Source organism: Otolemur garnettii, unplaced genomic scaffold (assembly GCF_000181295.1).
Source record: "Otolemur garnettii isolate 467f Iridium unplaced genomic scaffold, OtoGar3 scaffold00074, whole genome shotgun sequence".
NCBI classification, from domain to species: Eukaryota; Metazoa; Chordata; class Mammalia; order Primates; family Galagidae; genus Otolemur; species Otolemur garnettii.
Genome location: NW_003852469.1, coordinates 6,404,855 through 6,430,633, shown reverse-complemented (window position 1 = coordinate 6,430,633; position 25,779 = coordinate 6,404,855). Strand labels below are relative to the sequence as shown.

The following is a 25,779-nucleotide window of genomic DNA, read 5'->3' as shown; positions in this document are numbered from 1 at the left end:
TAAATTCTTGGGTTTGTGTTTGCATATTGTGAAGCAGCAATATGAAGCTGTATCGTCAAAATAAAATTATTACTTTTTTGAGATAGGATCTTGCAGTCACTCAGACTGGAGTGCAGTGGTGGGGTCATAGTTCATCATAACCTTGAACTCATGGGCTCAAGTGATCCACCTACCTCAGCCTTCTGAGCATCTGGGACTATAGGTGTGTGCCACTGTGCCCAGCTAATTTTTATACTTTTTTGTACAGATTGGGTCCTGCTGTGTTGCCCAGGCTGGTCTCCAACTCCCTGGGCTCAAGTGATCCTTTTGCCTTGGCCTCCCAAATTGCTGGGATTACAGGTATACTCAGCCTGCATTCAAGATTCTTAGAATCAACACTGATGTCCTGGCCCAGGGGGATGAGTGCTGGAGGGTCTTACTCACCCGTTAGCTCCTGGCCCTGAATCATCCCTGTCTTCATGTTCGCGCCCTAAAACAAGAAACAGGCAGGGCCGTGGGTTACTTCTAGCACCCTTCAGTCTTGCTGAGCTGTTTCTGTCTCTGAGGGAGGGGGATGAAGAGAGGGGAGGACATATGGCTGCTCCTGGGGGATGGGGCTATGGGGTTTTGGAATGGGTACCTCAGGGGGTCTGGGGAGAGGAGACAGACATAGATGTTGCTGAGGGTGGCCTGGAGGTGAGGGATGGACCACCAAACCTCTGAGCAGTCCTAAGAGTTCACTTCCCAAAGGGCTGCCCTGTGATCGCCATCTGCGTCCTAAGCTGGCCATAGGACATAACTGTCAACCTGTGGGGTCTGGTCAGAGGCCTGACAGTTCTCAGGCACTTGCTAATCAGCCCATCCTCTCAGGACGAAGGACTTAGCTCTCTTTGGAGCCTTTAGAACATTAGGCCAATGGCCCTCTGAGAAACTGGGAGTGGAAGGTGGCAGGAGGCTGCTGATTTTGCATCAGCGTCTCCCCCAGCCTCTAGCTTACTCAGATCACAACCCCAGGGGAATTTCTTTGGCCACTAGGACAGCCTCAGTTTCCCTCCTTCTTTTCCTTCCCCCCCTCCTCCCCTCTTCTCAGTGTCTGTGGGATAATGAGGTGATCCTGGGGGCGGGTGCTAATTACTGTTTGTGCAGGACTGGGAGATGCTCGGATGAAAGGAACTGGAGCTGGGCCCCTGGGTCTGTGCCACGGCTCAGGGCCCTGGGCCATGCCAGGGACCCTGCGGCCCTGAGGTGTGGGGTTTTATAGCCTTAATGAAGGTGATTAGCGTGGCTCTTAACTGAGTCTGCCAACACCTAACTGTGCCCTGGCCACCTTTCCCCCAAGCCTCTCAGAGGTGCTTATGGGCGGGGAAGTGGGGTGGTGAGTGGTAGGGGAGGGGTGGGGGGGAAGGTGAGACCCAGCCCCTAGATTGTGGCTTCCTTTTTATAGAACTAAAGCCCCACTCGTCCATCCCAGAACCCACCTGGTCTTCTACCTTTTGGGATCAGCTTGTCTACTACTGTGCTCACTTGGGGCCTCTTTGCCAGATACCTTTTCCTGGGCTGGTCCCCACTGGTCCATTCCCCCTGTGGCAGCTGGGGAAGGATGGACAGCTCCCCCGTGAAAGCCCCAGATGCGGGTGAGATAGCTTTCCTTTAACATCCTTCCATTCTGCCTAAGCCTGTCCTTTTCAGCTCAGGGACATCTGGGCAGCCACTGAATGCAGTTTCCCATACAGCAGTGCAAACCCGGCTCTGCCATGCCCCTCTCTCGGCACAGTGCCCTGACTCCCCCGTTTCAGGTCTGGCATTACCCAGGGCTGGCATTGTCCAGGCCCAAGTGTGGCCAGGGACTGACAGGTTACGATAAGGACACAGGGTTGGCGTGGACCCCTCTTCTCCATGCCTGTCTCTTCCAGGATAGGAGGTGAGGACGTGACAGAGGCCTATCAGCCTGGCCCTCCTCAAATAGCTCTAGAGGACAGAGAGGTCTGGGATCTGCACCCAGGGCAGCTGCAGGCTCCTCACTCCTTTCCATGTCAGCCCAGCCAGTGGTTTAAACAAAACAATAGCAACCTTGGCTGGCTGTTTCTTCTCAATTCCCCACTCAGAAAGAGGCCAAGGAGGGGGTGAGGGTGGGGTATGGGGCCCATTAGGTCAGTAAGCTGTTTTGTGTTGTAGCCAGAGCCGGCTGGAAAGTCTGATCTGGAGGCTTGTCAGGGTGGGAAGGCGCTCTTCCCCACCCCTCCTCCCTGGGGAGCTTTTGCTCATCAGCTGAGCCAGTTTGGCAAAGACTCCACAAACCCTTGGGCTGGACTCCCAAGGCAAGCCATCAGACCTCTTGCCACCTTCTCCAGCCCCCTTCCCCCTACCCTATGCTTGACTGGGTCTCACCTTCCCCCCTCACCCCACCCCAGCCCACTTAGGCTGTTCAGGTTCCCCTGAGCTGGGGTCCTTACTGGCAGGAAGAGCAGGAGAGCCCACATGGTGTGTGACTGCTATTTACTTGGGTTGGCTTGAAAATTAGCTAAGCCCCCTTTGGCCATTCACTTTCCCTCACTGGCCAGTCCCAGAGGGACCTAACATTTCTACCACAAAATCAACGCCTGGTAGGGACCTTAGGAAACTAAATTTTAAACAGGTGAGAAAGTTGGGCCCCAAAGATGTCAAACTCCTTGTCCCAAGCCACATAAACTGTGAGAAGAAACATCGTAGAATGTCAGAATGTTCAAGGAGAAAGGGGCTTTAGAGATCAGCTTCAGGTCCCATACCTTTCACTGCTGCCCTGTGCTCTTTCTATGACATTACAACCCCCTCCTTTCTCTGGGAGGCACTGATATTAAAGATACACAGATATTATCTGGAGGGCTGGGGCTGCAGTGGAAGAGACCCCCACCCCATCATATCAGTTCTTCTAAAATACCTTTGTGGATTAGAATATCACATCTAGCCTCTTTGGAAGCTAGAGTTCTCTCAGATGGATGAGATTCAGGGAAGTTTCAGGAGGTAAGACGGGAAATCTGTTGTTTTGGGCACAGCCCAGGGCCGCCAGCGTTTGAGAAACACAGGCACCACGCTATGGCACTGAGCACAGGGAAGCTTTGCAAGGAGACCCTGCAGGACAGAAGAGACTACCGAGAGGACTCCACCATTTGGGCTTCCTCCCCTTGACCTGTTGCCTCTGCCCCCAACCCATCCCAGCCTCCAGGTGTGCTGGCTCCTCTTCAGGAGAGGCGAGGCACAGACCAAGCCTCCTTTGGCTTATACAGCTAAGACAGGCTGATATTTTCAAAGAGAACTTATCTAAATGCCAAGGTTAAAAAAGGAAATACAGTTGACTCTTAAACAACACCAATACCGGTTTGAATTGTGCGGGTCCATGTGTACAAGATTTTTTTGAATGGAAGTCACAGCAAGGGCCAGGCGCGGTAGTTCATGCCTGTAATCCTAGCACTCTAGGGGGCCGAGGTAGGTGTATTGCCGGAGCTAGAGACCAGCATGAGCAACAGCAAGACCCTGTCTCTAAAAAATAGCCCAGCATTGCGGCCAGCACCGATAGTCCTAGCTTCTCAGGAAACTGAGGCAAGAGGATCGCGTGCACCCAAGAGTTTGAGGTTGCTGTGAGCTATGTATGGTGCCATGGCACTTTACCTAGGGTGATAAAGTGAGACCCTGTTTCCAAAAAAAAGAAAAAAAGAGTCACACGGAGCTGGGCTGTCTCTGCTGCCTCCCCTTTCACCTCTGTTACCGCTGAGACCTCATGACCAACAGCCCCTCCTCTTTCTCCTCCTCAGCCTAGTCAGCGTGAAGACTATGAAGATGAACCCACTTCCACTTAATGAACAGTAAAGAAGTTTTTCTTCCTTATGAGAAACATTAAAAACATTAACATTCTATTTTCTCTAGCTTATTTCATTGTAGGAATACCAGGTATAAAGCATACTATCTGGGTGAGGGACATACTTATAATTTTGTGCAAAAGCATGTAACCAAAGCGCATTTGTACTCTACAATATTCTAAGATAAAAAAGAATACAGTATATAATACATATAACTTAGAAAGTATGTGTTAATCTACTGTTTATGTAATTGCTATGGCTTCCAGTCAAGAGTAGGCTTTCAATAAAGTTTGTGAGGAGTCAAAATTACTCGAATTTCTTTAAAATTAAAAATATTAGGGGATACAAATGTTTTTGTTACATAGATATATTGTATAATGCTGAAGTCTGGGCTTCTAGTGTGCCCGTCACAGGAATAGTGCTCATTGTAGCTGACAGGTAAGTGTGACCCCCTCGCCCCCATCCCCTTTCTTGGTTTCTCAATTTCTTTGAGGAATCTCCATGCTATTTTCCATAGAGGCTGAACTAATTTGTGTCCCATCAACAATGTATATGCATTCCTTTCTCTCTTCATTCATGCCAGCCTCTTTTTTTTTTTTTTAATTTTTGGCAACAGAATCTCACTATGTCAGCCTGGGTAGAGTGCCATGGTGTCACAGCTCACAGCAACCTCCAATTCTTGGGCTTAAGCAATTCTCTTGCCTCAGCCTCCCAAGTAGCTGGAACTACAGTTGCCTACAACTAACGCCTGGCTATCTGTTGGTTGCAGTTGTCATTGTTGTTTGGCAGGCCCCAGCTGGATTCAAACCACCAGCTCCAGTGTATGTGGCTGGTGCCCCATCCACTGAGCTATAGGTGCTGAGCCAGCATCTGTTGTTCTTGACTCTTTAGTCATGGCCATTCTGACAGAGGTAAGGTGGTGGAGCATGGTGGTTTTAATTTGCATTCCCCTTATAACCAGCGATGTTGAGCATTTTTTCGTATGTTTGTTGGCCATTTGTCTGTCTTCTTTTGAAAACTTCCATTCATGTCTTTTGCTCACTTTTTAAGGCAGTATTTTTTTCCCTGCTGTTTTTTTTGACTTCTTTGTATTTATTCAATTTTTTTTTTTTAACATTGTATTCTCTCTTTTTTTTTGGCTGGGGCTAGGTTTGAACTCGCCACCTCCAGTATATGGGGCTGGCGCCCTATTCCTTTGAGCCATAGGAGCCACCCTATATTCGAATTTTTGACTGTGCCCCTAACCCCTGAGTTGTTCAAGGGTCAAATGTAATTATAGAACTTACAAACAGCAAGGTTGTACGGATGTAGTTGGACAGCAATCCAGCTGAATGATCTCACAGTATCCCATGCTAGGCAAGGGTAGAGGTTGTTAGCCCCTTTGGACTGGAAGGAAACCAGAGAAGCTTCACCTCCTCAAGGGCAGGGACTACATCCTGCCCATGCTCATAGCACATGAGATGCTTGGCACACAGTGGTACGGTAGACATAGTGGGTGCTCTGGCCTGTCCCCTAGTCCTGGCCACTTCACTCAGCCCCACTTCCAACTTCTATCTTTTAGGTGCCCATGTGGAAAGTCAGAGAGCTGCATTTTCGGAGGCCTTTCACAAACATGAGGGTCCACAGAAACCCCTCCCTGACTCTGGGGAACCCCTTGGTTTACGTAAAGGATTGTTGGCTGGATTAGATTTGTGAGGTCTGGAGGGTCAGGGAGGGGCTTGGTTCATTGCTGGTTTCCACAGGGATGCGAGCCCAGTTCCCTCATTCTCCTTCAATTACTTGAAGGTAAATGTCCACCTACCTAGGCGTTTTTTGAGGGCTCCAGGTTCACTATTCCCCAGAGCAGAGGGTCTGCAGCTCATTTCCTTGAGCAAGGGACATGATTTAATCTCTTCAACCACCTCTCCCCATTTGGACAGGAGGATTCCACCAATTCTCCTGCCTAGCTACTAACTCCTGTCCTTGAGGGAAGTTTCACTTTTTGACCTCTGGGATGGGGGTGGAGAGGGGTGGGAGCATGGGCATTGGAAGAGTCCCTGACTTGAAAGCAGCACAGAAAGGTGTCGTGGAGACAAGGGGAGTGGAAGGAGAAGTGAGCAAAACAGCACGTGGAAGAAATGGGAGGGAAAAAAAGGGGGGGGAAATAGAAACAGAAACAGAGTTCCAAGCTCTCTGACACTGGCACCAAACGAGAAAGCTCCTTGCTGTTTTGCACAGCTGCCTGCAAGCTGCCAAGTGGCAAAGGATCCAGGAAAAGGCACAGGATTGGAAAGTGCTATGCAGCAATCTGTGTATTCTGCAATTAACAAAGGGTAAGTGAGTGGAAGACCTGACAGCTCCCAGGCTTGGAGATCCCCAGGGGCCGTGGCTGCCAGGCCACCTAATGCCAGACTGGAGAAGACCCAGCCCCGGAGACTGGTGCCTGCTCCTAGGGGAGAGCTTCTAGTCAATTAACCCCATGGCCTGCTCTTCTGCCCTGGGGCTGAGGAAAGGAGGGACAGCCACCAAGGTGGGTGGAATGAAGTCAGTGGGAAGTGTTAAGAAGGAGACACAGATCTGAGCTCTCCTGGGAGCTGAACATTTCTAGACTCCAGGGTATAGGATGGCCAATTATTTTGTGCACTTGTTTCCTTCAAGAAATGTCAACATCAAAGATCTGATAGGCCTCTTCCCGGCACCTTTTTGAGCAGTGGGAACAATACGGTGAATACTGTCTTTAGAAGACCCCAATGGAATGTCTGGGCAGCAGAGCCCGCTGTCTCAGCAGAGATTGGAAACAAGACCCCTGGGTTTGGATTCCTACTTTGGCTTCAAATCTGGGGTTGGTCACTTCCCCAGGTCTCCAGATGCCAAAGTGGGTGGAGTGGGGTGTGGCTGAGAGAGAATGATTTGCTTCTTGGAGTATTTTCCCAGAATGAGAGGCACTTTACCCAGAGCTGCACCACCTCTCCATGATGCTGGCTTGAGAGGCAAGATTTCTCAAGGCCAAGGTCAAGGTTTTTGGTGGCTTAAAAAGTACAGGGTGTCCAGGTCCTTTGTCCCAAGTCACTTCCTTCTGGTTGTCTTATATCCCTGTGTATGTGATAGTATCTAGCACAGAGTTGGCCCTGAGGAATGATGGCTCAGGAGGTGGGTAGATGAATGAATGAGAGGCTCTGTATTGGAAACAGAAATGTAAATGAGACATCTTGTGGGATCGAGGAGCTTATGGCTTAGTGGGGCAGATAAGTTAATAAAGAAATAACTATTACAGACCTAAGTAATTGAGGCCTTACAGGTAATGCTGAGAGCATTGCCCAGGAGGGTCAGCACAGCAGGCTGGCTGAACTGCCTCTCCAGTCCAGAAAGGATGTGGGTGGGGCCAGGCTTTGGGACACTGCCCATGTGGCAGGTCAGCGAAGGATACAGCTGAATTTCCTCATTAATGGTCTCACTCAGGGCAGGTGAGTCTGGGACCCCTGACCTTAAGTACTTCCCTTTTACAAACTATATAGTCTTTTGTTTCAGGTCATAAAAGGATTGTATGTTCACTACAGAAAAATTTTAAAACAGACAAAAGCACTAGAAAGAAAAAGAACCCCCTAGGTCATACCACATAAAGATAACTGCCCTGAGAACATTCCTGCTTTCTTTGCTTCTGGGTTCCAAAGCTTCTAGTCACACAGTTGCCACCTTTGAGCCCCTGCCCTGTCTGGGACTCCCGTCTATCTGCCCTTAGGCACCTTCCATGGGGTGAAACTCATTGGAAACCTGCAGAAGTTACTTTTAGTCCCTGCAGCTCAGAGAGAGAGAGTGGGTTGAGCCACAGGAAATTGTGGTGCCACCTCCTTTTGACACTTGCCTGCCCTGCCATGGGTTACTCATTCTCTGGATGTGGCTGAGGGGTAGGAGAACGGGAAGGGGGAGGAAGGAAAGGCATAAAGAACACAATGTATGGTCTCTTCAAGCCTGTTCCACTTAGAAGTAGACAAGAAATAGTAAGATGGGCTGAAAGCAAATGCCAAGAGTTGGGAGCCAAATATGATTACCATGGACTGGTGTCAGTTTAGATGAAAGGCTACTCTTTCTAGAAACTTGGGATAAGCTGATGCTTCTGGTCTCAACATCAGGTCACCCAAAAGGCTCATTGATCTATACATTTCCCTGCTATCTTGAATCTGAATTTTTAGCTCCTCGATTCCTTTCATCTTAACTATTTTGGATAGCTGTCTTATTAGAACACTAGTTCTTGTCTTCTTATACATACCACATGCAGCGTGTCTTGCATAATTTAAACACCATTGTGGTTGTCACAGTCAATGCCAATTCTGTACCTCACTGTGCGGCACCACACCACAATGCTTAAAAGCAAATACAAAGAAAGGGCCAGGCAGCCTTCCACCTGCTTCTTCCTCCTTGAGGGCTGATAATTCAATGTTTATGGGGTGGTCACCAGTCAAGGAAGGGACCCCACTTCTTGTGGAGCACCTACTGTGTGACGGCTTCTTTCCAGGGTCTTTACTGGAGTTCATTCATTCTGGTCTCTGCCTTCTAGGAAATTTCCCTGCTGAGGTGCAGGAGATCCCCCCATATGGAGGGCAAAGGTTCCTGGCCCTGCTGGAGGGGTTGTGCTTTGTGATGTGATTTCTGGCTGCCACAGAACTAGGGAAATGAAGCCATCCAACTGAAGCAGCCCCACTTGAGGAGCGACTCAGCATCTAACACAGCCATTCTCCTATAGGGCATCCTGGGCTTCAGTCCAATGTCATTACCAATTAGCAATATGACTTTGAGCAAGACACTTAATTTCACAGCGTCTCAGTTTCCATACCTATAAAGTGGCGATGATAACGATACCTGTCCTGGTTTCTTCACAGAGTTGTTATGAAGATGCAATCAGGAGATGGAATATTCTAAAGGCCCACGGTGCTGCCCAAGGGTGAGGGTCATTACTGAGCTGAGCTCCCTGCTAAACTCTGGAGTGAAAGGCCCTATGGCTGCCAGGGAAGTGGACAGGGTGGGGGTGGGGATGAAGGTGGGGCCGCTGCCTCCATCCAGCCTCAGAGCCCTGGGACCCATCTTGGCAGGGCCGGCCTCATGAGGCTAATGGCTGTGCCGTGGGCTTAGTGGTTACTCGGCTGTGAATGTGGGGCCTGTCCCGCTGGGCCTGTACTCACCCAGGGTGCACAGAGCGAGCCGCACATCATGTTTATTAATATGCCTTGATGAGGGGCATTAATATCTCTTAATGACACCATCTGAGCCCAGCCTCCTTCCTTCTCTCATTCCTTTCTCTTTCCCTCTATCCTATGGAGAGACACACTCTGAGCGTCAGAATCCAGGGCACAGGCTGGGGTCTAGCCTAGGAGAAGGGCTCAGGCTGGGGTCTAGCCTCAGTGATCAGGCAGGGCATCCTGGGTGGGGAGCACACAGGATGCTGGTGGTGCTGTCAGATGGAAACTTGGCCAGAAACTGCTTGGTGACAGGAGCAAGGGAGCACAACAGTGGCGAGACTTTTCTATAAGGAAAGGGAGAGAGGGACTCTCTGGAACTGCCTGGTGGGAACGGGAGCTACAGGGGATGAGACAGAAGAAGCTGGAGCTGGGACTGGAAAGAGGCGAAGGGAGCTCGGGGTACTCTCAGGCCGGGGCTGGAGAACGCGAATCACAAGCATTTACGCATGCACACTGCTTTCACATGGCACATGCTCTTGCACACCCTCACACCTACACACATCCATGCACCTACACTCACAATATGCTCACACACTCACACTCATACACATGCTCACACTCACAGGCTTGCACACCCCTCTCCTAGGCAGCCTTTTACTAGGTATGTTAGGGGCTGGGCATGGTGGGGAGCACCAGGGGAAGGGGGTTGGTGGTAAAGCTAAAGCTGGGCCATAAGATTAGGAAAAGTAGCTGTGGGAGTCTCCAGGTCCCTGGAGGGGCCAGGACAAGGAGATGAGTGGTTAGGGCTGAAGTCTGTGGATAAGAACTGAGTAGTTCTGTTACCCATCTGGGTTCTGAGACCTGGGGGGCTGGACTGGAAGGGAGAGGGGTCAGTCCATTAGGAAGCAGCGGGGCTATGCAGGCAGCATGAGGCTTGCTCTCCACATAATTAGGAGAAGGTGCAGTTAATCCCTAAAACAAACAAGGCTTGGGAAACTGCGCCCCAGCGGGGAGGAGAGGGCTGCAGGGCTAACTCCTCAGCCCAGGCCCTATCTCCTCATCTCTCATCTCCAGCACCCAGTCTTTCCGGCTGGGTGGCTGCACCCCCAGGAGGGGTAAAGGGGAGGAGCCAGTGCACTGGGGGGGCAACCCCCCAGGCCTTTGCTTCCTAGCTCTGGCTGGACTTGGCCTGGGGAATGGTACCCCCAGGCTGTGGGTGAGCAGAGGGCAGCAGCTTCATACCCCTGCTCTCCCAGGTGGTTATGCTTGCTGTAGGGGGCTCCTCCAGTTTTCCAGAGTGTCTACTCAGTACTTTCCTCTTGTTCCTGGCTCTAGCAATCCTTCCTTCCTAGGAGGTGCTCCTGGATCCCCACCCCTGACCTATCCTGCTCTGGAGTGCCATCCAGGAAGCGGGCTACTCTGCCTTCCCCTGTGCCATCTGTGAGATAGGCCAGGCCTGGGATGGAGTGGGGAGGGGGGTGGGGAGGGTGAGGAGGAGGAGCAGGGCTATAGGAGCCTCTGCCAAGAGCCCTTGGGGGACACTGGTAGCAGCAGGTGGGGGTCAGATTCCTAACTTCTGTTCTCTGCTTCCTCCCAGTCTTTTGCCCTGTTTTAGGTTTCCACACCCAGCTCTGGTAGGAACAGAAAGTAAAATCCATGCGTTTGAGCCTTCCCTTGCCCTCCCCACCACTGGGTCCAGCCTAGGGCTGCCTTGTGAAAAGGAAGGAAGGAGAGAGGGACTCTCTGGAAGAAAGGTCAGGAATTTTAAATAAGAAAAGGTGCTGGCAAGATCTGGAGGCTCTGAGAAAGCTGTGCTCATCAGGAAGTGTGACAATGCAGAGAGACAGCCCAAGTCCCACTCAAACCATGTCTTGCTCTCTCTGGAAGTGCCAACAGTGAGCCTGGCCCCAGTTCCCTGGGCCCTGCTGTTCCAAATGGAGGGCTCATTAGAAATGCACACTCTCCACCCTGGCCCTAGTGAATCAGAATCTTCCTTTTAATAAGGACCCGAGGTGATTCACGCACATTAAAGTCTGCTTGTGGGACCTTCCTGACCTTCCTACCTGATTCCCCTGAGGTCTCTGGGCTGGGGAACGGGGTCTCCTCATTAGATCTGTGGTGGGAAGGGGAACCATCTGAGCTCTGGCTCCTGGCAATGTCTCCTTCCCTGTCTCTTCCAGGCCCTGGAATGCCCATGGGATCACCCTACCCCTAGGGCCCCGGCTCTCTGACTGCCTGGGCCCTGGGGTGCTGGAGGGACTGGGCCAGAACTGGGAGGCCTGGTGTACCCAGCTTCCTTTGCCCCCACATAGAGCCATGAAAAGTGGACCCCTGACTCTGGGCATGCTGTTCTGAGCCTTTGAGATCCCAGGGAAGGGGGCAGGGGCAGGGGCAGGGGCTGGGCAAACAAGGGGCATTTGGGGATTCTAGACAGACCATCGGGTGCTCCTTTCCCAGACCATGCTCCCCACTGTCAGCCCTATGAGAGGAGGGTAGTGCTTGTTCCTCACATGTCCAGGGGCCCCAAGAACCCAGGGAAGAGACCAGACAGGGGAGGTGAGGGAGCAGGGGCTTCCCCTTCCAGCCTGAAGACCAAAAGAGAGCCTGTGGGTGGCCCAGGTGCCAGCAGAAGGTCTGTGGCTAAGTGGCTCCTCTGTGTTCTCTCCTTAGGAGATGTCCAAGCCTGCTGCTGGCCACCTCTGACAAGCTGCATCCTCACCAGCTGTGGCCATGCCAGGGCCCGAGTGGTGAGCCTTCACGTCCCTGCCTGCCTGCATCAAACCCAGGTTCCTTTGCTCCACAGGAAGAGCAAGAACATGGCCCACCAGGGCCAGCCGGGGTCTGGGGCCCTGTGGCCATCAGCTGGGACCACGACTTGTTCTCATTCTGTTGTGTCACTTTTTATAGTGCCCAGAAGGCAAATGCCAATCTGGAGAGCTTGGCGATTACAATGAAAAAACAACTGAGACTGAGCTCAGTAGACTCCACCCTGAGCTCACAGTTGGTCGCATCATCCTGGAGTGCTTTGGGGACTGACATAACCCTAGGGAAAGGAAGAGAGGTCCTGGCCCACTCTGGCAAGGCTGCCAGCTCTAGGTCACTGCACTGCCCCTTTAGCAGTGGGTACCTGGTAAGGGCCACTCAGCTGAGCCCCACAGGTGAGATCAGTGTGCAAACAGAGAGAGAGCTGCATTGGGACAGTTTGCGCGCTTGGCTTCCAGCCCCTATGGGGATCATTGTCAGTCTCAGGGTGTGTTGAAATAGGTCTTTGCACAACCCTGAGCAGGGCCCAGGTGACAGAGCCCAGGGGCATGAAGAGATGGGGGGAAAGGGGACGGGTGACAGCAGGCAGAAGCCCAGAGGGGGTCAAGGGATGGCTGCTGATTTCCCAGGCCTCCTGGCGTGGGGCTCACTCAGCCTCCTTCTGATCAAAGCTCATCAAGTTCTAGTCCAGGATAGGACCCTATGTGGTTGGGCCTCAGGCCTTCCACCAAGGAGTCTGTGACGTTAGAAAGCCAGGCTGGTCCCTAGGCTGTGCCCCAGGGAGCTCAGACAAACTTTTGCCCAGAACTTTTTGTTGTGAGCAGTTAATTGCCCTGGCATCTGAGGCTTCAGGGCTCACAAGCAAGGGGTCTTTAATGAATGCAAACGACAGCTGATTAATCTGCCAGCTCTGGAGCCCCTGCTCCTCTCTGTGGGGTCTGGCCACGCTCCATTCAGCCTCGATGGCCTGCACCAGCAGGGTAGGCGCCAACCTATTACCACAGGCGCTTCTGGCCCTAATGGGGGAGAGGGCAAGTCCATACCCCTCCCTGGTCCTATCACACATGAATGGCTCCCAGGGCTGGCCCTGGGACAGTGGGCTTGACCCTGCTGGACTTTGTCATTGGGTATTCCCTACAGTGATGTGGTCAACTCTCTGGGGACAGGAAGGGGCAGATTGCCAGGGGAGACCCAAATAGCTGCTCAAAAGGATGTGTGTGAAGGAATTAAATTTAGGAGGTAAGTGGGGATACTGCCTACACAGTGGCAGATGATTTATTTTCCAGACTGTCCCTGACTGGGGCCTTGAAAGCAGCCAGCTCATCAGCTCATTTGTCTCATGGGAAAAGGCAGAGGAGAAGGGTTGGGACTATGAGAGAGTCTCCTCTTTCTATCCCACTTCATACACCCTGCCCTGGTCCTGGCTGATGTTAACTCAGCCCATGTCTTTTAAGTTCCTGCGAGGTCGCATGTGGTGACTCGCAAGGGTGGCTTACTCTCTGAAGGGATGGGAGAGTCAGGAGAGGGCAACTGTGGTGCGCCCCAGGAAAGGGAGGTGGGAGGGCTTCCTGGAGGAGGCTGCATGGGTCCCCATCAGCTAGTGTTGCTTGGGAAGAACTGTGTGAATTGTCCTCTTATGCTAGACTCTAGCTAGCAGGCCAGAGCTCTGAACAGGGCCTCCTGGTCCCCAATAAGCCCCAGGCTCTATCACATCCTCCTTGATCTAGCGGACCCTCTCCTTGGGCTGCTGGGCTACTAGGGGGTGGGGTGCTGAAGGGCAGTGAGAGTCAGGCCTGAGAGTAGAGGCCACTGACTTCCTGGGTGGGACCCACTGCCAGGAAGCAGAAGCAGAGTTCCCTTTGGGGGAGAAACCCCCTCTGTTTCTACTGCAATAAAGAAGAGGACCAAGCTCTCCAGCTCTCATAGGAGCCACTAATGACGGGGTTGGGGTGTAATGAATATCTGTGTACTCATAAAACAGGTTAATGACAGCCCTCATTTCATGGACCCCTTTCATCCTTGCCCATTCCCAAATCAGAAGGGACCATCCTGGGGACTGAGGCCTGGAGCTTGATGGTAGCTGCAGGCTGTAGCTGTTTGGGGTGGGGGCCCACTGGGTCCCAAGCCCAGACTTCTTCAGAGGCTTCCTTTCCCTCCTCCCTTCCTTGTCTGGGTGAAACAGCCTGAGGAATTTAGGTCGAGGGCTGACAGTGACTGGCCTTAGGAATTGGGCAGGGGATGAGGAGGGAGAGAACATACACCCCGATTCTCAAGAACAGTGTCGACACTTGTAACACGTGGAGGCAGAGAAAGCATTCATTCAGCACTGCTGCTGTGCCACGCCCCCTTCCTCTGCCTGGGTACTGATAGGAGCGCCCTGAATCATCCCAGTCTCAATTCCAACACCTGAGAAGAACTTGACTCTGGGGAGGGCGGGGCTCTGCTGAATCACCACCAACACCTGTGTTTTGCTTGGGAGGTCTCCCACTCAGGGACCAGCCAAGCCTGACCCTGTTTGGCTTCTTGGAGCTTGGTGAGATCACAGCCCGGGGGCTGTGGCTGCAGGCCAGTGTGACCTGCTATGCAGGGAGTATTTTTAAAGAGATACTTGCCCATGTGTTCCCAGGACCAGCTCCATGGGAGGCTCAAGTTGTTCTTTGAATTCTGCCCCGCCCCCCTACTTGGGATGAAATATGTATTGGAAACCAACAATCCACTTGCCACTATGGCAATCCACTTGCCATAGTCAGGCCCATGGGAGGTGGCCAGGGGGTCCAGGTGACTAATAGCACCTGAGGGAGTTGGGATGGGCCGGAACAGAGCCCCTAAGCCCCTGAAGATGAAGAAACAGCGTCATTGGCTCTCTCCAGAGTTCCAGAACTGCCTCACTGTGGTCTTCTGGTCAGAGTCTGGATAGGAGCCATGGGCCACCATGACAGGATCTGCTGGGGGCAAGAGACTCATCCATGAGTCATCCTGCAGCCCCAGTGTTCCCACCAGGCACTGGCCCCCCCTGCCTTCAAGCACTCTGCAGATAGCTGGGGTCAGCAGAGGATCCCAAGGATGTGGCCCCTTGTGCCCTAACCAACCTCCCCTTCCTGAGTTCTCCCTCCTCAGAGGTGATCACCCTCTTACAATGAAGGGCAGGCAAAACACTGTCCCCTGGTTACACGTAGCCTCTTACAGGGACACGATGGTAGGAAAGGAGCGCTGAGAGAAGCACAGCTCCTAAATCCTTGGCTGAGGAGCGTGGAGAGCAAACAGGCCAGGTGAGTCACTCAGAGGTTGTGCCATGGTTGTTAGACAGAAACAACAAGCATCCCAGCCTGTCCCTGGCACTCTCCACTCTGGGCATTTCAGACGCTCGCACAGCGGGATCATTTAATCCTTCAGGAGGAGGCAGAGAGACAGACACTATTGCCCCAATTTGCAGGTGGGGAATGCAAGCCTTTGAGAGGTTAAGTGACTTCCCGAGGTAAGAGTTCCAATCAGCACAGATCTGCCACTAGAATCCAGGTGTCCTGGCCCGATCTGAGTCTTCTGATTCCCAGTGCAATGTGTGTTTTTGCCTGTGCCTCAGAACAAAGGGGCTGTGTTTGGGAAATTGATTCTGAAGGGAAGAGATGATTTCTTTCCCCTTTGGTGGAATTTCTCTGGCGATCCTGGACTTGCTCAAGTTGGATGGAAGGACCAGTTTGGGTCTTCTTAAATCTCTCCTGGACTATGCCCAGGCCCAGGGGCAGAATGCTCTTTTGAGACAGGAGCAGGCCATGGGATCTAGCGCCCTCTTGACTTAGGGGACCCCAGTGCCGAGTTGGGCGGGGCTGAGAGAGGTGTGGGCTGTGATAAGTCAACCAGCCTTGGACCCCACAGAGGCACCGACAACCAGATGGGACAGTGAAAGCTGGAGTGATGTGGGGCCATCCAGGGGATGGAGGCAGGGGCCTGGGGCCCAGTGGCCAGAGGTTTCACCCATCTAAGGCTGGGAGCCCTCTTCAGGATCCTTGTCTAACTTCACCAGTAAGAGCTGATGAACTTCCTCGTGAGCTTGGCTCAAGGATTTTCTCTGTCTCAAGAGCCCTGCTCTGATTCTCTTCCAGCCCAGCTCACACTTCTCCACCTCTATCAAGTTCTCCTCAATGGCTCTTCCCCCAGCGTTTCCTCCCCTCACCTTCTATGTTTGTCTCTCTGGGATGGGGAGTCCCACTCTGCCCAGTACTGCAGTATTTGCGCTTTGTCCTCTCCTCTGCCTGTGAGCAATTTGCGAGGATCTTGTCCCCGTTCTCTGTCTCCTGCCTGTGATGCAGGAGGAGAGGAAGCCATGCAGTGTTTGAGGCACGAGGGGAGGAACACACACACGCCCCAGAGCTTGCCTTGCCCGAGTTCTACATCCAACTTAATAGTGGCACCCCTAATTGTTACAACAGCCCTGCAAGGCAGGAAACTGAGGCTCAGGGAGGTGACACCTTGTCCCATCCTTAGGTGGCAGAACTGGAATTTAACTCAGGTGTTTCTAATTTCACAGGTGATGCCCTTTGCCAGGTTCGATGTCATCTCCCAAATGTTTGCTTGGAGAATGGGGGAGAAAATGACAAAATGCATTGCTCGTGTGTCTATGCAATTGGGTCAAAGTGTCCCTTTGTTTGAAAATCCACCCAAATCATGACAGTAGCAGCCTTCTCTTATTACTGGTTTCCTTCCTTCCTTCCTTCCTTCCTTCCTTCCTTCCTTCTTTCCTTCCTCCCTTCCTCGCTCCCTCCCTCCCTCCCTCTCTCTCTCTCTCTTTCTTTTTCTTCCAAGAGACTTCTGCTGAAGGGAGCTGTGAAAAGGACATTAGGGTCCTCCCTGTTAGATATGCCCTCCCAGTGGAAAAGAGCAAAGGGCATCTCTCTGCCACTCCAAGTGCTCAGGGGTAGGGAGCGCCCAGGGCACAGGGCTGACGAGATTGGAAACCACCAGATGCTATCTCTTGGCCCCTGGCTGGTTGTGGTGCCTGTGATTCTGGGCTCTGGCCCTTCTGAAGTGGTGGTGGGAGGTGGGAATGTCAGTCTTCCCAGGTGGGGCCCGTTGGTCAGATCTTTGCCAGAGGTGGTGTCTCCCGGCCACACTCTTATCTTAGTCTCTTCCTCCCTATTCTCTCTCCAGTCTCTCCCCCTTCTCTCTTCTCTTCTGCCCTTTTTCTCCTTCCTTAAAGCCACAGACTTCTTAGGCCACGACCCCCCCCCATCTGCCTCCCTCCAGATCAGTGCTGTTCAGTATGATACCGTGTGACAGTGGTATCACACATGGAGAACATTTTCTCTTTGCACTGTCCTAAGCTGCCAGCCACCTAGGACCATCACACACTTCAGTGTAGCTAGTGCTATGAGAAGTGGAGTTGTAAAAAATTATTTAATTTTAATTAATTTACATTGAAATAGTCACATGTGGCTGTGGCTCCTATACTGAACGTCAGAACTCCAGGTGATACCACATGCTAGACTCCTAGGAGGTCGCTGGGGGCCCCCACACCCTTCTCGAGGCTCTGCTGCCTCCCCAAGTGCCTTTGTTGTGGGTCCAGCATTGCCCCTATTAGGCACCCTCAAGGGGACACAGAGACCTGAGTTCTGGAATAGGAGCTGGGTGAGCTCAGGCAGGTCACCTGATCTCTGTGGCCTTAGTAGCATCTTCTCTATAATAAGGAGGATGTTTCTTGCAGGCCTCAAGGTTCCCATCCAGCTCTCAGGTCTATGTTCCTTTAGGCAAGAGCCTGCTAGGACCAGACCTGGGTGAGGCAGCATAAGCAGCAGGGCAGGTGGAGTGCCTGCATGTGTGTCTGTGTGTGTCATGGGTGTGCACATGTAGGAGACAGGGCATGGGAGGCAGCATTAGGACCCTTGAGGATCCTGCTTATCAGCCTGACCGTGCCATATTGAGCAGCCTCAGACTAGGAAAAGGGTTAAAGCTTCACAGTTAGTGGGAAGGTTGAGCTCAACTCCGCTCCCAGCAGGCGTTAGCCAGCTGCCTGGCTCAGGCTATTCCTATGATGCCCAGACTTCCTCTTTGGCCATAAAAGTCTCCCGGAAAGCCTTCCCATGGAGGCCTCAGGGGCTTTCTCAGGGAATGTGTGAGTGTGCACTCACGCAGCACTGTGGAGCAGGGCCCAAGGCCTCGTGCACGCAGGCTGGAAGCCCTGGCACTGGGGGAAAGGTCTGGCCCAGCTTGAGAGAGGGAAGGAGGAAAGGCTGGTCTTTGCCTGGACTCGGGCTCTGGCTCATGTGGTGCTCAGACTTGTAGCCAAGTTGAGCAATGGGGGCACAGGCACGCGCATGCACACACACACGCACACACACACACACACACACACACCCCATGTAGGAAAATGAGAGTAAGTCAGAGAAATCACCCATTGCTGCTCTGCCCTCCCTCCAAGCCTCTGCCTGCAGAATTATCTCCCCAGGTCTGGAGAGAAGAGGAGGATAACCTGAGGGGTCCAAGCCCATGGCTGAGGTGATGGGCCATTGAATGAGCCCCCCCCTCCCCCCCGCCAGCGTTTGATGGAACAGGACCACGGCATGGAGAGGAGAGGATGCTTTCTCTTCCTGCCCCAGGAGGTGCCCAAGCCTTGGGGATCCTGGGTCACAGAACCCGCCTGGCAGAAAGTTGCATCAGAATGAAACTGTGTGCTAGTTCCCTGGGGGAGAGGGCACTGAGGGCTTGCGATTCTAAGTTTCCAACCTCCAGGTGCTCAGGGTCAAATCCTTGGGCTCCACCCTCTTCTCCCCGCTCCCCGACGTTCTCCTGCACCAGACTGCACATGGTAGAGGTGGTCTTAGGGTGAGTGGAGAGTGGCGGTGTGAATCAGAGGTCACCAGGCTTTCATCAGCACTGAGTCAGAAGGAAGGTGGGAAGGTGGGTGGGAGCTGCTTCAGGTAGTCTTGGGGTTCCCTATGAGCAAGAGCACCCTGGGAAAAGGGAACCCTCCTGAGGGCTGTGAACCTCCTGACATACAGGCCAGGCCTCTTCTTGGCTGTCACTGTGCACCCTGGGAGAAGAGAAGAGGCCACCACAAGTCTTGGACGATTCAGAAGCAGACCTGCCTGTGGGTGGGGAGTTGGCCCAGATGATCCCAAGGGCCCCCCCCGACTCTGGGATTCCACCCAGAGGCCTCAACACCTTGACACTTCTTTGCGCTGTAGGCCCAGATAGGTCCCCTGAGAGTTTGAGGGTCCCACTGCTGGCATTGGGGAAATGACAATCTGGGGTTAGGGGACTGAGATGGGTGCAGGAGGGGACAGCCCACAGGGCTTTCATGGAGTTTCTGCATTTGCTCCAGGGTTCTTATGTCCCTGGAAATAGAAAGGAGAGCAGGGATGGCCAGGAAGTTCTGAAGTTCCTTTCTGGTTCTAGGCGGTGGATGTGTTCTCTTTTGTCCCACCTGACAGCCCTGACTGCCCACAATACAATGACTCAGAGGCTGAGGCCTGGCTGCTTGGTCCCCCTGTCCCATGTCTATGTGTCTCTCTGTGGCTCTTCTTATTGTTGCTCCAGGGACAAGAGGTCCCCTTGTTGTGGGTCAGCCCTAGGAGCACAGCAGCTTCCCGGGCCCACGGCTTCTATCTGCCCTGTTAAAAGCTGGAGACCTGTGCCTGCCCCAGGCCCTGCCTCTGTCTGTCTCCTCCCTTGCTGGACAGGGGTCACCATCTCGGGCACAGCACCAGACACAGCATGTGGGTCAACTCTCTGGATGGTCCCTGTTTGCTCCCTGTCTGAACCTCCTTCCTGTCCTTTCAGCAGGTTCCCCATCTGGGGGTGTAGCTGCAGACAGCTGCAGAGGCACAGGTGAGCCAGGGATGCTGAGAGCTGCCAGGGAGGCCAGCAATCCTTTAGCCAGGTCCACCTCCTGCATTTCACAGAGGAGCAAGTTCAGGGCCATGGCAGCCATAGGACCAGTTATATGCAGCAGCATGAGTCTAGAACCTACTTCTCCTGACACCCAGTTTGTAGAGACACTTTCCATTTCCTAGGGGCTTAAAAGTATATGGGGCTGGAATTGGGAAAAACTTGTCTGGGTAGCATTTTCTCTTCTTCCAAAATTTAGGTGGATGGTTCTGGGCACCTGACTGGTGTTTAAAGATACTTGTTGATTGCCCTGCTCGTCTGGGTGACTCTCACCTTACCTTCTAAGGGAAGGAAGGGGATAGGCCGTGGAAGTTTGGTCTATTCCTTCACCCTTTTCCTCGTGTTAGTGGGCGTTAGTGAGAAAGGAAGGTGCCAAAAGATCCATTCCCCATTCCTAGGGTCGCACTTGGCTGTCTCTTGGCTCCCCTCATTACTAAGACTTGAGCAAAGGAGCCGGTTTACACCCTGACTGACTGTTAGAGAAATAAACAAGATGTTATTGTGCCGAGAGGAGAGGAGTTACATCAAAAGTATCTCAGAAAGGAAGAAAGCCAAATTTTTTTAATATGAGATGCATGGATAGTGGGGGAGAGAGAGAGAAAAAAAATGCCTGGGTAATTAAGTTAATAGGTTTCTTCAAGAATGCCCTTGTGAGCGACGTTCAACACATTCAAGTGTTGACAAGAAGGCATTGAACTTGACGCCCACGCAGCGGGCAGAAGCATGCTCTCGGCTCCGACACACCTTCTTTGTCTGAAACTTGTAGTAAAACTCAGCACTGACTTGTGAAATCTGTCCCAGGGAATCCATGCTGCAGGGGTACCAAGGTCAAGTCCTTTGATTCCAGATAGGGTTGGGGGTGGGCAAAGGTGGCCACGCTGAACTAAGATCCCATGAGTAGGAGGGCAGTGGTGGAGGTCCTCCACTCAGAAGACCAGAGATGCTGTTATGGGGGCTCTGAGAGTGTCAGAACGACAACCTGCCACTCTTGGAAGTATCAAAAAAAAGCTCTGGCCCTTCAAGTCCCAGTTGCTGTGGGGAACTTGGGTCTGATATCCAGCAACTTCTATGAGACCCTAGGGCTTCCCTGTCTTCACAAATTCGGGGGCTCTAGGTGAATGTGTGAATATGTATTTTCCCCTTCCTCTTCAATCTGCAGTTGGGAGATGGGCCCCAAATCACTGGCGGGCTGGTGGAACAAGAGGCCTTGTTAGAGGAGGAGGAGTATGTGTGTATAGTGTGTCTTTTTAGCTGTATTTACAGAACACTTTGGGTTGCTCTTGGTTGAAACCACAGAAGCATAAATTACCATTCCTAAGACAAAGAAGGATCTCCTTTGCCAAGCAGCCTGCCTCAGAGGTCCTGGATCAGGACGGGACCTTGGCCTCTTTGTCTGCTGCTAGCTTATCGGCCTGCCCTCCTGCTACCTGGCATCCACCCCTCTTGCCATTAGCTGTCCACTCATCCATCCTCTCTTGTTGTTCCATTAGGCTTGGGTTTATCAGGAGATCAGAGTTTTCAGGCTGGGACCTGAATCTCAGGGACTTTTATGGTGGCCAGATTTATAAAATGGGGGGGCGGGGGGAAGATGATTGAATGCCTTTTCAAAGGAACTTTTCTTTCTTAGATACTTAACCAAGCACTTTGAAAATAAAGTAAGCTAAATCTACAGTTACCTGAAGCAGCTCAGATCCTAAGGCAGGGATCTAAAAGCCCAAATCTGTAGCCTTGGTCAGTGGGCTTCTGGCCTGGCAGAAGGACTGGCACTGCCCCTCACCTAGAGTCAGATCCCAAGACCATGTGTGTCGCTGGGTGGTGAGGAGAGGGTGGTGGATCGGAACTCCCCTCATTTACGAATGGTGGTCACAGAAGGGAAAACCCTCTGGCAACTTGAAAGCCTGGGTTAGTTCTTTGCTCCTATTCTTGGCACCGGCCCTGGTTCTGGGGGCTCATTTCTGCCTGGAGAAGCCAGTTCCCACCCAGGCAACACACACAATCCTAAGGCATTTCTGCTTCCAGGAAGAGGGAACAATTTATCATCTTTCTGCCTAACTCACCATGCATTGGACACTATGAAAGGAAAGGCTGTGGGTTGAGTCAGGTACACCTGTTAACCTTACAGTATAATTTCCCATTCCCTCTCCAGCATGGAAACACATGGCTACTATCTCTCTGCCCTTGATTGCCCACGTTGTGTTTCCAAAGGGTAAACTAAGAGGGTTAATCAGATTTGTCCCCTTGCCTGTTTGACCCAGGTGGGTGACCAGGGGAGGAACCTACAGCTCAGTTCAGCACACACTTATGAGTGTCTACTACGAGCAAAGCCAGCACTGTGTGGTACAAGGGATATAAAAATAAACGATTGGGCGGTGCCTGTAGCTCCGTGGGTAGGGCACCAGCCACATACACCAAAGCTGCGGGTTCAAACTTAGCCCAGACCAGTTGAAAAACAACAAGTGTAACAACAATAACAACAAAATAGCCGGGCATTGTGGTGGGCACCTGTAGTCCCAGCTACTTAGGAGGCTGAGGCAAGAGAATTAATTAAGCCCCAAAGTTGGAGGTTGCTGTGAGCTGTGACGCCATGGCACTCTACCGAGGGTGACAAATAAGACTCTGTCTCAAAATAAAAAAATATGTCTGCCTATTAGGAATGTTCAGTCTGTGGGAAACACACGGCTGCCTGCACCTTCCCTGTAGTCCCACAGTATGGGAGCTCCCTGCCCAGGAGCCAGGAGGGGGATGTGAGTGTCCCAGAAACAAGCAGGTTTCTAGAGATGTCACCCTTAGCAACACAGACCTCACCTCCTAGCATCAAAACTGGAGGAGCCACAAACTTGGACCGGGAATCAACGATCAAGGTGGGACATCTTTTTGCTTGAAACTCTTTTCAAAAATAATTTTTTCTTCCCTTAGGTATACTTCTCTTGAGTGAAGGAGAGTTCTTTCCGTCTTGACAAAATAATAAAATTAGATCAGTGATGTTGTTGGCCTGTTTCAGGTGGACACATGTTTCTGAGAGAACTTCAGGGCTGGGCAGCTCCTGTGGCTAACGAGAGACTGAAGGTGAACTCAAAGCAAGGAGAGCCCTCCAAGTGGCCCCAAGCCAAGGCTCCACCTTTCTGAAATCCTTCCCAGGCCACTGCTCCCTGTGGGGGAGTGGGGTGGGTGGGAGCCAGGGTCCAGGCTTTGCTGTGCTGGTGGCCACCTCAACACAGGCTTTTGGACAGAGAAGAATCTCTGGACCAGACTTTCCCACCCCCGCGTGGGAGGTGTGAGGGGCTGGAGCTGGGAGACAGGAAGTAAGCACAGATGGGCAGCCTGGACAGCTGTGCAGAGAACAGAGCACATCTGTCTGGGTGTGAGTCTGGTAGGCCTCCTCCCTATAACTTCTGTACTGAGGCTACATATCCACTGATAGGGTGTGGACTGAATTGGGGTCCCACATGGGGAAAGAGATGAGAAAGGAAAGTCTGAAGGTAGAGGCTGGAGTTATGGATGGCCAATGGGGTACGTTCAGATGGAAGGAAAGAGACCGGACAGAGGGCAAAGTGAAAAACAGAAGCAACTCGATCAAATTATATCTGCTCACGATGGGCTCTGAGCTTTAGTGGCTTCTAAAGTCCCAGGGTCTGACATCTCCTCCTCTGGGAAGCTGCCCTGGAGCCCTGACCCCTATTCCGCATGGTTCTCCCTCCTGGTGCCCCAGCATCTTACATCGTAGCTATTAACGTCCCCAAGGTATTACTCATTTTGCTGCCTAACCTACTAGACTTAGCATATTAAGATCAGAATCCTCGTCTCCTTCATCATCGAATCCTTATTCTTTCTGTAGAAGGTTGTTGAAGGAATGGATGATTTTATGGCCTAAACCAACCTACATTTTCCTATTTAATTCTTAATTTTCTCTAATTGGCTTTAAATATTGCTGGGAAAGCTTATCCCAAGCAGACGCTCGGGAGAGATCTTTGGGAGATAGAAATTGGAGCAGATTTCTCATCAGGAATTTGCTGGCATGCCTGGGGGTAAGTTAGCCTTTTTGTTCTTTTCTAGGGAGAAAAGCAGAAAGGAAAGGGTGGTTGTTTAAAAAACCATACACACTAACTTGGCATCGGGGCCATTTGTGTGGCCTCCTTGGGGCTGTTGTTCCTCCCTCTGTGTGAAGCTGTTACTTGCCTGATATTAAGCCAGATAGGTAGGAGGTATGGATCACACAGACCTCTGCAAGTCCACGTCCATCTCCTCTCTCATCTCTCTCGGGTTTTCACGGTGTAATGAAAGGAGGTGGGAGCTCTGCTGTGTGGCCCTGAGTGAGTCATTTCTCCTCTTTGGGCCTTGGTGTTCTCATCTGTATAATGGGATGGCTCAGGATGACTCCTGAGACCCCTTCTGGTTCTGAACTACTGTGAATCTGGTGAGATGATGAGTAGGGACTGTGATTCTTGGTGATCATCATTGTCTCCTGACAGCCTGGGCTGGGGACTTGCCCTTAACTTAGGCTTAGGAAAGGGAGGAAGGGCCCAGAGCCCACTACTCCATTCGGTGATTCCTGGGTTCACCCAGTGCTATAATGGTGATGCCTCCTGGATGATTGGCCAAGTCCTGTCCAGCATCAGAAGGTCTGCTTGGGTGATTCTTAAATATTTCTACACCTTCTACTCCTGGTTTCCTATTGTCTAGTGAGTGTAACAAAAGTGCCAGTAGGCTGGAAGGGAGAACTGAAGTCCCTAGGTTAGGCCCAAAACAGGACTCATATGCTCTTTTCTTTTTCGTTTTCTATTTTTTTTTTTTTTATTTGAGACAGAGTCTCAAGCTGTCACCCTGGGTAGAGTGCTGTGGCGTCACAGCTCACAGCAACCTCAAACTCTTGGGCTTAAGTGGTTCTCTAGCCTCAGCCTCCCAAAGTAGCTGGGACTATAGGCACCCGCCACAATGCCCGGCTATTTTTGTTGTTGTTGCAGTTGTCATTGTTGTTTTAGCCGGCCAGGTTTGAACCCGCCAGTCTCGGTGTATGTGGCCAGCGCCCTACCCACTGAGCTACGGGTGCCGCCGCTCTTTTCTAATATAATTTTTATCATCACTGTCATCATGTCCATCATCATCCATTATTAATATTGTTAAACCTTTATTGACCCAAGTGCTGGCCGCAAGAAGGTCACCTTACCCTGGGCATCTCTCAAGTTCAGGATGGCTCCTCCAACCTCACACAGAGTTTTAATCTGACCCCTAGGAGGACTTGGAGACCCTCTACCTGAAAGTACTCTCCTTCCTGGAGGAAAGGCATTATCATTCCAAGCTACTACTGCTGCTGTTCATTCGTGTCTTTTCACGGTTGTAGCGTCAAACAGGACCGCTACAAAAAGTGCTCACTAAATGCTTACTGATAATAATTATTACAATGATGTATTATAATTATGGCCAGAGTGCTACTGAGCTGCCATGGGAAACATATTTAATTCCATGTCTGGGGCAGCTTTCTGCTAACACTAGTGCCGTACAGTTGCAAGACTAGCGTGGGATTGTTTTGGAGGCTGGGTGACAAGACTCAGATGGGAGGTGAACAGCTGGCGCCTCCTTCTGGCCCTGCAGAGCTGGAGCAGGCCGGGGAAGGGCAGGTGGGCTTGTGTAAGAACCTTTGCCCTTGGGCTGGCAGAATGTAACCCTCTCTGCCTGAGACCCTTCACCCCTGGAGAGCACCAGCTCAGCAGAGCCAACGGAGAGGGAGAGCCAGGGAAGCTGTTATGTAACCAATTTAACTCCTTGTCAAAACGGTGACTAATTCAGACAGTCTCGGCCAGATTGCCTCGGCAGCTTTGCTGTTAACCTGGGTCAGTTTGTGGCTGACTCTCACACCCTCTGCTGGATGGATCGCTCAGCTTCCTCTCTGCTCCCAGCCCCCTCCACCACTGGCCCAGGCTCACTCCTCCTCGCTTAGATCAGGGAGGCTCTTCCATGTGCTCTGCTCCCCCATTGTTGGGTCCCTTCCTGCCTTGCACAGAGAGGCCAGGAGCAGATGGTTCATTTATGCCTGTTCTAAGGACTGTTTGCCTGTGGGCTCACTGAGGGCTTTCTTCTGCACTCGGGTAAGGGAGAAGAAAGTGATGGCTGGCAAGCTGAGAGTTTTGGCTTACAGAGGCTGGGACTGCTGGGTTCAGAACTCAGTGGCCAAT

General features: G+C 51.9%; 1 protein-coding gene across 1 annotated transcript in view; it reads right to left on the bottom strand.

Moving 5' to 3' along the window:
* Nucleotides 1-25,779, bottom strand: part of PEBP4 (phosphatidylethanolamine binding protein 4) — a 196,037-nt gene that overhangs the window by 12,732 nt on the left and 157,526 nt on the right. The window contains exon 4 of the mRNA XM_012807691.2: nucleotides 424-469. Within this exon, the coding sequence (XP_012663145.2) occupies nucleotides 424-469 (46 nt within the window). The remainder of the gene's footprint in view (nucleotides 1-423; nucleotides 470-25,779) is intronic.